Consider the following 12,711-nt stretch of genomic DNA (forward strand, 5'->3'; position numbering starts at 1 on the left):
ACGCCTTGCCTGCCTGCCTGCAACTCAGCTGAAAGTGATCGTATCAGTAAGTTGGTATTGCGCAATGAACAAGCCCGCTCTCTCAAACTACAAACATTTTTAAGCTTTTTGTTGTGTAAACATAAACAAAAAACAGCTTGTTTCCCGCGAGCAATTGAGCGAAGAAAGACCCATTGATTGCTCTGTTACTACAATCTTTCTAGTTAAGTAGGTACTTGAAAGTGATAAGAACAGTACGTATAAGGTCTAGAGCATTGACGAACAATTCTCGACTCGATCAAGTGAAGATTTCTATAATTTAAATCGACCTTGTCTAATTGAATAAAATTTATAAAAACAAATTACATATATACAAGCTATGCCTAGAATATACTTTGTCGGTGTAGACGTGGGTACGTCAAGTGCAAGAGCTGCTCTAGTTTCGTCCGATGGTAAAGTTCTCAAGCAGACAATTAGACCGATTAAAACATGGAATCCTCAGCAAGATCATTTTGAGCAGTCTTCAGATGATATTTGGAACTCGGTTGCATTTTGTGTAGCGGTAAGTTAATGCAAATGACTATATTAAAACCCAAATTAAATCACAACCTCCGCATGAAACCACATTTTAGTATAATGGTTATCTCAGAACAAAAATAACCTTGATCATAAGGGGCACATTCACATTCTAAGTGAATGGAATGAGAGATTGCCAATCTGTTTCCATCGTTTTATATTAAATTTATTGCGAGCATAAACATAAAGAGAAAATATATTAATTTATTTTGTTAGTGTCAGTAAAATTTAAAATGTAAACAAAGGTTAAATTATAAATTTTGTTACATTTAAATTTGTTTTCCTTTTTCCATTGACTAAATGAATATAATGAATATTTTGCGGATTCTATTAATATTTTTTTATGGATGTTGTGGAAATTATTAGTTTATTGAAAGTTTAATCAAGAATAGAAGTTTTATACGTGATAAAGACAAACCTATTATCGTAACAAGTTAGTATCAACAACAAATCAACCAAGCAGTTTGATGCCAGCTTTACGTTATCAAAATTGCCAATATATTTGTACAAATAGTTGTTGCTTAATCTTGTTTTTAATTAATGTTTTATAAGAAAATGCGCTAAATAAACAGGGGTGAAATAGTTTACCCACTAAGGGCGCAAACTTTTTACTGACTTATTCTTAAATTCATTAAAAAAGACTTAATATATTTTGCATTGTTATTTTGTATTTATGATTGTTTAATGATGCAGCATACTAATCTGGAACTTCCTACAAACTCGTCATTAAATATAAATGAGATTCTAATCAGTTGTATACGAGACAGCATGTTTCTTATAAATATACTAATTTATTGAATTTAAATCGATTGCTCTCTGTTCGTACTCACTGGTTTGGGGTTCTAAAATTTTAAGACTGAATAATCAATTATCTAAGCTATTCAACCGCTGAATTTGAATTTCTGTTGAGGTGCACGTTAAACTGCAACATGCTGCCAAAGAATTAATCACGCACTGAGAAATCGAGCCTGTCACAAATATACAGTGGAAGCAGGGCCCGACTCAGGACAACACGACTTTGTACAGCCCGACTCACGACAGCCCGATTCAACCCATAGCCCGACCCAAGATAGCCCGACTCATCGCAACTCGACTCAGGTAAGAACTCGACCTGAGTCGAGTTGCAATGAGTCGGGTTATCTTGAGTCGGGCTATGGGTTGAATCGGGCTGTCGTGAGTTGAGGTGAACAAAGTCGTGTTGTCCTGAGTCGGGCTATACCCTTCCCAAATATACGGCTTCAGTCAACCAATATTCCAAATTGTTATTTTAGAAAGAGTTAAAAGATAAAGTCATTGTAAATTTTTGTATGCCAAAGTATTACTTCCACACTGCATAGTTATTTTTTTGATAGTTTTAATAAAATACGAATTTTAAATTCCAGTTGTTGGTGAGAACATAACATAATATAATTTTATCATCAAACAGAGACGACAAAATTAACAAAGTTTAATTTTTGACAATGGTAGCAAATTTTGTATTAACTTCCAACAAAAAACTCAAACGGTCACGGTGGTGTATGTGTAACCTTTTTTTTTCAAACACATTTTTTGTCAGCTTTCGAATTTTTTCTTTTGGCTGAACAAATAATGAAACCACTTGACATTTGTGGACCATTTTTTGACATTATTGTGGTTATAGAAATTAAACATATGAAAAGCAGATTCAACTGCGCCTGAGTCAATTTTCTATTGTTTCGGTGAAAGAGGTAGTTTTCTCAATAGTTGACTGAAAAAAATATGACTTGAAAACAACGGAAACACTAACAGTAGGTAAATAATAAATTTAAAACGGATTTACATATAAAAAATCAGAAGAAACAACTAAATTTTGCCCATGTAATTTGTATGGAAAATCGAAATTTAAAAACTGCCACCTCTAAATATTTTTTAGGGCTCACATTTTAGTATGGACCCTGATGATTTTTCAATGTTCTTATAACCATATTTCCAAAAGCGATATCCGGGATAAAAAAATTAAAAACTTTTTTTTTGTATACATACATGTATATGTATATGGTATGTACATTGTACATGGGTATGTATAATGTATATGTCCCTATTTTACGATGATTTTAGGCGTTGTTACTTTTGAGTCACCCTTTTTTGGTCATATCTGGCAATTTATTCCCCACGGAGATTCCCCGAGTTCAACGCAAGCCACTTGAACTTAAGTTCTGAATTTTTAGAGAATTTTTGTCAGATGTCAAAAAAAGTTAGTTGAAATTTAGGTGACATTTGGTTCTGACCAATCAGAGCTTCTAAAAATTCAAAACGAACAAACATTTTCGTGTGTACGAACGGTTTCCTTCATAAACATATTATAAAGGTCAACGTACGTAGAACTTTTTTGGTCACTCTAACTTGAAAAACGAAAGAATTTGTTCTAAATTTCTCACACATTTTCTTCCGTTTTCGTTTCTTTTTTGTTTTAGAATATACCCTCTAGTTGTGTGAAAAAGTGAATAGAAAAAACAAAAAATATTTTATTTTGCATTCACTCACACTCTTTATTGTTAGTTTAACCGCAAAAAATTCAACTTGACTGGAAGAAAAAAGATGAAGTTATTCTCAGTAAGTTTTTGTTGTTGGACTCTGGGTTAAACTTTTACTGAATGCGCTTCGAAGTCTCCATAAACACAGCTACGATATTAATTTTGCTAATTTCGAAGGATATCAGTGTTCAATTGACCTTTTTTTTGCATAAGTTGATTTCTGCACTAAAGTGTTCCATACATTGGATACCGATTTAGTTTCTGTATCCAATTCAAATACTGTTCAAAGTTCAGCCCTTAGATTGAAGCAGTGAAGTGAGACAGTTTTGGTCCCATCGCTATCGTGAGAATTCTCAAAAAAGAGGAATAAAATAATGATTTCCAGATGATCTTCTTACATGATTCGGCCATCTCAATTCTATGACCTTTTTAGATCACACAGTCGTTGCTGCTACTGTTTATGTACTCACCGTTTATTTTGACGAGATCAGAAGTTAAAAAAAAAGACCTTTAATGTCTTCTTAAATTTCTTATAAAGGAACACTTTTGTTGCTCGAGTTTAGGACTTTGTATTTTTTTGACTATTTAATGTACGCACCAACACCAAGTACCGCTTTACCTTAACGCTTTTAATTTACATAGATAAAATCCCTTTCTAAAACATCAAAATTCTAATAGATAATTTTTTGTTTCACAGGATGTCGTCCAAAATATTCCCAAAGAAGAAATAGTTGCACTTTCATTCGATGCAACTTGTTCACTCGTCATACTTGGCAAAGACGGTGAGCCACTTTCAGTCAGTGCAAATGGCAATCCAGAGCAAAATGTTATCCTTTGGATGGATCATCGAGCAACTGTCGAAACCGAATTTATAAACTCAACAAAGCATGAATTGCTTAATTATGTTGGTGGCCAAGTTTCTGTCGAAATGGAAATGCCTAAATTATTATGGTTGAAAAAGAATCGCAACATTTCCACATGGAATAAAATGTGGCGAGCATTTGATTTGCCAGATTTTCTAACCTGGCGTAGTACTGGTTGTGATACAAGATCTCTGTGTTCGGTGGTTTGTAAATGGAATTATGATGCTATTGGTGGTTCATGGTCTAAGGATTTTCTTACTGATATTCAGTTGGAAGATTTGTGTCGAAATGATTTTGAAATTATTGGGAAAACTGTATGTGATCCAGGCACAGCCGTTGGCAAGGGTCTGACTGAAGAAGCTGCAGAGGCTTTCAATCTTTTGCCAGGAACAATTGTTGGAACATCATTAATCGATGCACATGCTGGAGCTTTGGGAATGTTTGGCTGTAATAGTGGAACTGGATCGGAATCGATTGAGGGAAAAATGGCACTGATTTGTGGAACATCTACATGCCACATGAGCATGACTCGAGAATTGTGCCCAGCTAAAGGTGTTTGGGGACCTTACAAAAATGCTATTATACCGAATTTCTTCTTGAACGAAGGTGGACAGAGTGCTACGGGATTTTTATTGGATTATGTTATTAAAACACATCCACGTTATGAAGATATTAGCAATAAACTATTGGGAAGGTAAAATATTTTTTTTAAATTAATTTTCGTATGTTATTGAATTATTACTTGTTTTGTTTAGGAATATACATTCATATCTCCATAAGGTGCTAGATAAAATGACCAAGGAACGTGATTTGGAGGACAGTTGTTTTCTAACCAAAGATTTACATGTTTGGCCCGATTTCCATGGAAATCGTTCACCAATCGCAGACTCAACTCTCAAAGGAATGGTAAATCGTTTTAAGACATATTTTCAAACATAACTCTATATGTTCATTAATTTTAGATCTCTGGCCTAAACATGACCACCGACGAAGAAAGTTTAGCTGTGCTTTATCTCGCTTTCGTACAAGCTTTAGGGGTAAATTGTATTTTTTCCTATAGGCAACGTTATTTATGTTTCATTCCTACAGTATGGAACAAGGCATATCATGGACAACCTAATAAAATATAAGAGGCCGAAATTTACCACCTTGCTATTCTGTGGTGGATTAGCTAAAAATCTTCTTTACACTCAGAGCCATGCTGATATTTGTAATTTACCAGTTATTATCCCAGATGAACAGGAAATGGTTTTGGTGGGATCAGCAATGTTGGGAGCTTGTGCTGCCAAAGTCTATCCCACATTGGAGGTGAGTTGTAGATAATTAAAACTATAAATTATTGCATTTTGTTTCCTCCTAATATTTTAGGCTGCTTCTGCTGCAATGGGTGGCACAGGAACTATTCTTAAACCAAATGAAGACACTATCGAGTATCACAATAAAAAGTATCGAATTTTTTTGAAAATGTTAAACGATCAACGTGACTATAAAATTATCATGAATAGTTAAATAAAATAATTACCTTTTATAAATTAAAGTTGTTTTGTTTATGTTTTTGTTAAAACTTAATTTTTGTTCTTTATTGCAATTTGTTTGGTTGATAAATTAACTTATTTTCTAAATCCATATATTGCTCCATTGATCCGGTTGACTTTTGTTTTTTTTTTTTTTTCTTTTTGAACACACACACGATTGATATTGTCTTACCTGATTATGATATGAAAGCAGCAGCTTTGCTTAGAATTTTTGTGCGACAAACTGGGCATGTTACTGTGATTTTTTCAGAACAATCTTCACAGATGCAAACATGACCACATGGAAGCATTATGACCTAAAATCAGAAAAAAAAACTTTTGAGTTCAAATACTTTTAAAATATAAATACACAGGTAACATTTTTGCTCATACGAGCGATCAGTTACAAGCTACCGCTAATTTAAAAAAGTAAAGTATTGGAGATACTCGTATATGTTTTTCGTATAAAATTCTTAAACAAAATTGATTGAGAAGGTTTGTATATGTCCATAAACATGTTTTCTAACAACGTTTTTCTTTAAAATTATGATTATTTTACTACCTATTAAAAATTCCGAGAACTGTTTTTTTATTTATTTTTTTTTTGCAAAGTTATGTTATTGCGACTTTATCAAAAACACTGGTTTTTCGATTCGCAATAAGTCGCATTGTCGCATTAACTTTCAACTCATCACTCGTTTTGAAAAGTTGTAATGGAACTTCTTTTCAGTTGTATGAAAATCTATAATGTAAGCATTTGACAACTTCGTTATTTAAGGCTATGAGAACAATAGTGGCATAAGCCATAAAATTCAGTTTTGAGCTACGAGAGATTAAAGAAACAGGGTTTTTTTTAAACAACACTTTTTTTAGTGCCATCGAGCTGAATAAATCTATTTTGTTTGTATTAAAAGATATATATATTAAGAGGCCCTTTTTATATGAAAAATTCATTTTTGAGAAAAATTGGGTTACGCCACATTTTTCTCATAGCCTCATTTAGAAGTTTAATGCAAAAAAAAACGTTTTTTTACTCCTGGATTTTTTGTGTATATTTTTATTTTTTACCCTTTAACATCCAAGTCATTTTATGAGTCTAAACAATTAATTAGATGAAGAACTTTATCTTTTTGTGTCGTGAAGGAACATAAAATCTTAAAAAGAGCAAATGCAGGAGTACTAAAAGGCTTTTTTCAGTGGTGTGAAGGAAAATAACATACATTTCCGTTGACTATAAGTCTATTCAAAAAAGTTACTCAACTCATAGCATTATCTCGGATACGGGCCGAACAGATCCAATTTTAATGATGTTTTTTTAAAGGTTGTTAAGTAAAGTATGGATTACGAATGCCCGCTCTTGCCGTATGTTTTGTTTATATTTACAATTATTGTGTGTTTCTAAAATTTTATAAAGGAAATAAATCTTGCCGAATATACATATATAGATATAGATTACATCATCTAGTTAAAAGGTAGACAAATTTTCTCACAAATTGATTCTAGTTATTTTAAAATTTATTTTTAATTTAAAATCCAGTTGATTATAGGATTTTGAAATATTTTCGAAAAATTAGAATGAACATTTATTATAAAAATGCACCATCAGCAGAGAAGCTGTTTGTAACATAACATCCAAGTTTAAACAATGTTATGCCTGCATTGCTCCAAAATAAATTTTAAAATATAATGAAAAAATGTCTATACTGATTAAGAAGTCAGCCGATTGTTGGCCGATTATTATGTTTGAAGTCAATAAACTAGCAAATGAAACTTTTCGTTCTAAACTCGCGACCCTAGAACAACAAAGTTCTAAGTACAACCAAGTGTGAGTACGGTAACTGTGTATGAAAAGTTTAACTTCTTGTTTATAATTCGATGAGTTTATAGGAAATCTTAAAGATTTTAGCTTAAAACACCAATAAAAACACATTTTAAACCCTTAAATTTGACTTTAAAAAACCATATAGGACTTCGTTGCTCAACGATGAGGCAGTTAAATTTAGAATAATAAGGTTCTATGTACAATTTTTATTCTTGTGACCTTAGTTATTCGATATTGAAGAATTGGGATGCGTTGTAATAAAAAGATTTAAATAATTTTTTTCTTTTTGTTTAAGAGTGGTGGATTGCAGCAATTATTTATTATTTTTATAATTAATTCTATTTCAAAAAAATAAACAATGTCTAATTGCTCAGCATTCAATTTTTTCGTCTAAACATGTAACAAAGTTGTAACTGCAACATTGTTTGCAGTTAGAACCCTATTGCTCACAAATCAAATCGAAAAAGAGGCAGATAGAACTCTATATCTCTGGATATTTTGTGAAATAAAGTTCTAAGTGGAAGTTAGAACCTTATTGTTTAAATTTCAAATGAAAATTGTGTAGATAGAACTCTGTAGTCCAGGTTATCTTCGAAACGGAAAGAGATAGACCAAAATAGATAGCGGGAATCGAAAGAGCACCACGATTGTACTTGGATTTGATAACTCATTTTTTTCAAAATTGTTGTTCTAAGGTCGCGAACTGTCGGCCGATAGAAAATATGAAGTATACGGAGGCTCTTCACCAACAATGGATGTACTTTTTTTTATGAAGAAAAGCAAAAACAAAAAGACTATTTGCACCGGATCTCGAAATTTCAAGAACCATAATGCTTTTTTTTTTTAAGTTCTAATTAAATCTCGCAAACTGATACTAGCATACGCGATGTGAAATCTGATAAGAAAATGTGTTTTTATTTTTTAAACAATTTTCGATATTTTCCTTCCAGTTCTTCTCGCAGCTTAGGCTTGTTTCCAGCGTTGTTATCAAAACGATACAGACTATGTTCGTTACCAAAATAGATTGCTTGGAATCAAAAGTAATAATCAAATGTATGGCTCAATTTAATTTCTAAAGAAAAATAATCTGAAAATTTTTATGAATAAGGGACACATGAGCTCTTATATTACGGGTTTTTTCTATTGCTATTTAAAGAAGCTTATTGCAAAACAAGAAAGATCAGTTTTTGTTGGTAAAGGCAAGGATAAAGACTATACAGTCAATTTGCTATTAATGAAATTATTTAAAAAAGTGTTTACCTCTTTGGGATTTGTCGAGCAAACAACACACAGTTGTTCTGGGGTAAGATTTTGAGGTCGTGTTTTCGCACGTCGTTTTCGTCTTTCGTTGTCAAGTGTTTCTTTAATTTTTCTCTCATCTCTTTCTTGTTTCTTTTTCAAGTAGATTTTTCGAGCAATTATACCAACAAGGACTGCAGTTATCGTACTGCAAATAAATATTTTTACCCTAAAAGCAAATAAATTTAATAAATTTTAAATTCAGTATAATCTCAACTTACGCCATTGAAGATTTAGCTTCTTCAAATTTCTTAATTAATGTCGACTTGGTCGAAGTTGTAAGAAAGAGTGGAGCTGTTGAAGAAGGTTGCATTCTTATTGTCTTGCCATCTAATTCGATTTCCCCCACAGCTGTTATAAAACTACCATCCCTGAGAACTTCTTCAGTTGTTTGTAGTCCCTTCTGACGAACCCCAGAAAAGAACCCAAAAATATGATCGAAGAATGACAACGAAGATGGTTCATAGTTGTCATAAACAACATCCATATCGAGGATTTCCGCAGATAGTCCATCGACAATTTCAACACCATAATCACCATTTTTCAATTGGAATGGCATCTCATTGGAAGAGACATGAATTATTCGACGTTGTTCTGTCCAAAAGCCAGCAAATCCTCGAGCTACACGATGTTCACTGGGAATGTGATTCTGTTTGTTGTTGAATTTTGTTTTGAGACACATTTTAAGATTCTTACCTCAACTTTATCACTTGGACTACACCCGTCACGGATGGTGACATAACACTACGAATGGGTACCCCGATCGGAATAACCGTGCCTCGAATCACGGCATATGGAAGTTTATTGTCTTTTTTGCTTTCTAAAAGTTTTTTCAGATCAGCATCGATTGGTACTTGGGGAGCATTCTAGGAATGGGTGAAGAGTTTATTATCTTTGTACTATCTTATTTCTTTTATTTTTATCTTACCTTTAAATTATTGACTGTTTTCTTGTAATTGTAATATTCTTTGAAGCACATTCCAAGTATTAGGAGATCAACTCCTAAGGCAATACCTTCTTGTATAAAATCCATCGAAATTATTGTGTTATTTGTTGAGTGGAAATTTTTAATTTACTACGAAATCAAAAATTTTCATAACAAAAATTTTGAAGATCTCTGAAAAAAAGGATTTATTTTGGTATTTTTGAAATCTGTCAACGAAATGTCAAAATGATGTTTGACACATTAGATATAAAAATTTCATGAGAGATTGTAGTAATGCCAAACTCTTTTATTATAGGGTGACATGTTTTTTTTTATTCCAAGAAATTGGGAAACGAAATATTACATCTTTTAAAAATAAAATATATAAAATATCAGCGGAACCAGAAAAGTATTCTTATTTCTTGTGTTCTTTTGAGAAAGAGAAAGTCAGAGATAATTTTTAGTCCAACCAAATTGATTTTTAGTATACCGGAATAGGGAGCTAAATTGTTTCACTATTCAGGGGTCGAATCACGGCATACGTTGGCTAACGTATGGCAGCTATCTGTCCCTATCTTTTTCTACTAATTAAATAGAGACGGCAATAGTCAAATCGTTAACGTATGATCGTAATCATGTGCTGTGAAGCTGTGATTCGACCCCAGGTTTTGAGTGGTTTTTATCGAAAACTTGTGGTTTACGAAAGCCTGTAGTTTAATATGTAGCAAAATATGCACCCCCTATGAAAGCTTTACGTTTGAATCTCTACAAGCCCTACAAAAGCCGTTTTTATTATCCCACTTGATCCATAGATATAGATCATTAATTAACACGTATTACAACAACTACATGAGATCTTGCTTTTCATAAGGATCACGATTCGTGATCCTGATGAATTGTATAGGTATAAAACTGTTTAATGAACTAGTTTTTGAAAAACTAATTTGAAGTGCGTTCCAAATCTACTCAGGTTGAAGGTAACGATAACTTTAAACGAATTTTTCTCGAAACGCTTTTTTTTTCCATGCCGTGCATGGTGCAACGTAGCTTTAACAAACCTAATGAAGATATAAAATTAGTTTTGAATTTGGTGAAAATTTACTCGTTTACTCATTGGCAATTGCATGAACGTTAAAGTTAATTAAAGTTCAATATCATTTTTACAATAAATAATGTTTTTAAAAATTTTCTATAAAAATAACAAAATGGTTTTTTTGGTCTCTAATTTTTATTTTTCACTTTTTTGACATAACTTTAATTGAAGATTTTTGTGAACAAAATTTTTTTTTAAATTTTGCTTAAATTTCATAAATTGACTAAAGGTATAACTACATTGGCTCAAAAAGTGAAAAAGTACAAAAGTGAAAATTTTCAAATGCATTTTTGTGTAGTTTTTCGGGCTGGAAAATTAAAACTAATGATGCAGAAAGCTTATTTTTTGGTCTAAAAAACAATTTGTATACTCTTTTTCACAAAACAATTGCGCTAGCCAGAAAAAAAATATTTTCACTTTTGTACTTTTTCAAAAAGTGGTGTATGTAGTTAAGCCTTAATGCCAAAAGATTGTCTAGCCAATTAAAGTAAAACAACTATATGGGAGTGAAGGACAATATTCCATCGTTTAGACGATAAATGCAATTTTCTCACAAATTGATTTCAAACACAAAAAAAAATATTTGAACACAACGGCAACACCTACAATATTTGAATATACATTTTTAAAAAGCTAGAGGCTTAAAGGTTTAACTACATACACCACTTTTTGAAAAAGTACAAAAGTGAAAATATTTTTTTTCTAGCTAGCGCAATTTTTTTGTGAAACAGAGTATACAAATAGTTTTTAAGACCAAAAAATAAGCTTTCTGCATCATTTGTTTTAATTTTCCAGCCCGAAAAACTATTAAAAAATGCGTTTGAAAATTTTCACTTTTGTACTTTTTCACTTTTTGAGCCAATGTAGTTAAGCCTTAAGGCTTAACTACATACACCACTTTTTGAAAAAGTACATAAGTGAAAATATTTTTTTTCTGGCTAGCGCAATTGTTTTGTGAAAAAGAGTATACAAATTGTTTATTAGACCAAAAAATAAGCTTTCTGCAATATTTGTTTTAATTTTTCAGGCCGAAAAAGTATACAAAAATGCGTTTGAAAATTTTCACTTTTGTACTTTTTCACTTTTTGAGCCAATGTAGTTAAGGCTTTATTCATATTTGTAAAACTATAATTAAGTAAATTGAGGAAAGGGTTTTTGTAAAAATGGTAGGTAATTAAACTCAGATTTTGAAAAAAAAAAATAATTGAAAAAATTTTAACATATTCTTTTAAAAACCGTATCTTTATATAAAACGCATGTATTTTTCAAATTTTTTTGGCCACATTTATTATGATTTAAAATTATAAAAGGAAATGTCAATATGCATTACAGTTTATGAAAAAAAAAAAAAATAAAAAATATTCCATTTTCGAAGACCTTTTTTTAATAGAAGTTTTGAAAAAAATTAACTTATTTTTTTTTTTTAGCTCAACATTTAAACATAAAGTTATTTTTCCTTCAATTAATTGCCCTTATTGTTGAAAGTTAAATAACAAAAGTTTGAAGCTCTTATTTGCCAAAGTCTTTGAGAAAATCAATTATTTCAATGCAAAAATTCAGTTTTTATCAAAAAATCCCATGAAGTTCAAGTAATTTTTATTTTTTTTTAACTGTAACATATATTACATACCTTTTCCTCTTCGGAATTCAACTAATAATATTTATGGCCAAAAAATGTTTTTAAAATAAATTCATATTTACTTCGAAAAAGTTTGAAAAAAGTCATTTGAAATTATTTAATAACATTTTTTTTCCAAAATTCTGAGTTGAGGACCATTCTTTCAAAAACTCTTGATTAAATTTATTGGATATAAATTTTACAGATAGAAATGAGATTCTGGCTTTTTAAAAATGTATATGTAAATATTGTAGGTGTTGCCGTTATGTTCAAAATATTTTTTTTTTGTGTTTGAAGTCAGTTTGTGAGAAAATTGCATTTATCTATTATATGATGGAAGATTGTCTTTTACTCCCTTATATTTTTTTCAATTAAATTACCTAGAGAATCTTTTGGTTTCATTTATTTTATGAAATTAAAGCAAACAAAATGGTTTTGATAAAGAAAAATTAAATTTAAATTTTAAAAACCAATACGGCAACAACGGAAATTTTTAACCTATAGACTTTAAAGTATTTTCAATTACCGAC

The 12,711-nt window shown here is 31.1% G+C and overlaps 2 protein-coding genes across 2 annotated transcripts; one reads left to right on the top strand and one right to left on the bottom strand.

Moving 5' to 3' along the window:
* The first annotated feature begins 17 nt into the window (after positions 1–17).
* LOC129908390 (FGGY carbohydrate kinase domain-containing protein) lies at positions 18–5,435 on the top strand. Its single transcript, XM_055984846.1, has 6 exons — positions 18–541; positions 3,745–4,604; positions 4,666–4,816; positions 4,873–4,947; positions 5,000–5,218; positions 5,279–5,435. The coding sequence occupies exons 1-6, from the start codon at positions 359–361 to the stop codon at positions 5,417–5,419; spliced, it is 1,629 nt and encodes a 542-aa protein (XP_055840821.1). The 5' UTR covers positions 18–358; the 3' UTR covers positions 5,420–5,435.
* A 7-nt stretch (positions 5,436–5,442) lies between these two features.
* Positions 5,443–9,686, bottom strand: LOC129908391 (mitochondrial E3 ubiquitin protein ligase 1). The gene is made up of 5 exons (XM_055984848.1): positions 9,474–9,686; positions 9,242–9,411; positions 8,767–9,180; positions 8,507–8,714; positions 5,443–5,741 (listed from the first exon to the last, which is right to left on the bottom strand). The coding sequence occupies exons 1-5, from the start codon at positions 9,576–9,578 to the stop codon at positions 5,622–5,624; spliced, it is 1,017 nt and encodes a 338-aa protein (XP_055840823.1). The 5' UTR covers positions 9,579–9,686; the 3' UTR covers positions 5,443–5,621.
* Between the last annotated feature and the right edge of the window lie 3,025 nt (positions 9,687–12,711).

Source organism: Episyrphus balteatus, chromosome 2 (genome assembly GCF_945859705.1).
Source record: "Episyrphus balteatus chromosome 2, idEpiBalt1.1, whole genome shotgun sequence".
NCBI classification, from domain to species: Eukaryota; Metazoa; Arthropoda; class Insecta; order Diptera; family Syrphidae; genus Episyrphus; species Episyrphus balteatus.

Excerpts from the sequence above, each read along its gene's own strand:
- LOC129908390 (XM_055984846.1), top strand. The coding sequence starts at position 359 with ATGCCTAGAATATACTTTGTCGGTGTAGACGTGGGTACGTCAAGTGCA. Across the intron at positions 542-3,744 it reads CGGTTGCATTTTGTGTAGCG|GATGTCGTCCAAAATATTCC; the intron begins GTAAGTTAATGC and ends TTTGTTTCACAG. Across the intron at positions 4,948-4,999 it reads CTTTCGTACAAGCTTTAGGG|TATGGAACAAGGCATATCAT; the intron begins GTAAATTGTATT and ends TCATTCCTACAG.
- LOC129908391 (XM_055984848.1), bottom strand. The coding sequence starts at position 9,578 with ATGGATTTTATACAAGAAGGTATTGCCTTAGGAGTTGATCTCCTAATA. Across the intron at positions 9,412-9,473 it reads AAACAGTCAATAATTTAAAG|AATGCTCCCCAAGTACCAAT; the intron begins GTAAGATAAAAA and ends ACCCATTCCTAG. Across the intron at positions 9,181-9,241 it reads GTCCAAGTGATAAAGTTGAG|TGAACATCGTGTAGCTCGAG; the intron begins GTAAGAATCTTA and ends TCACATTCCCAG.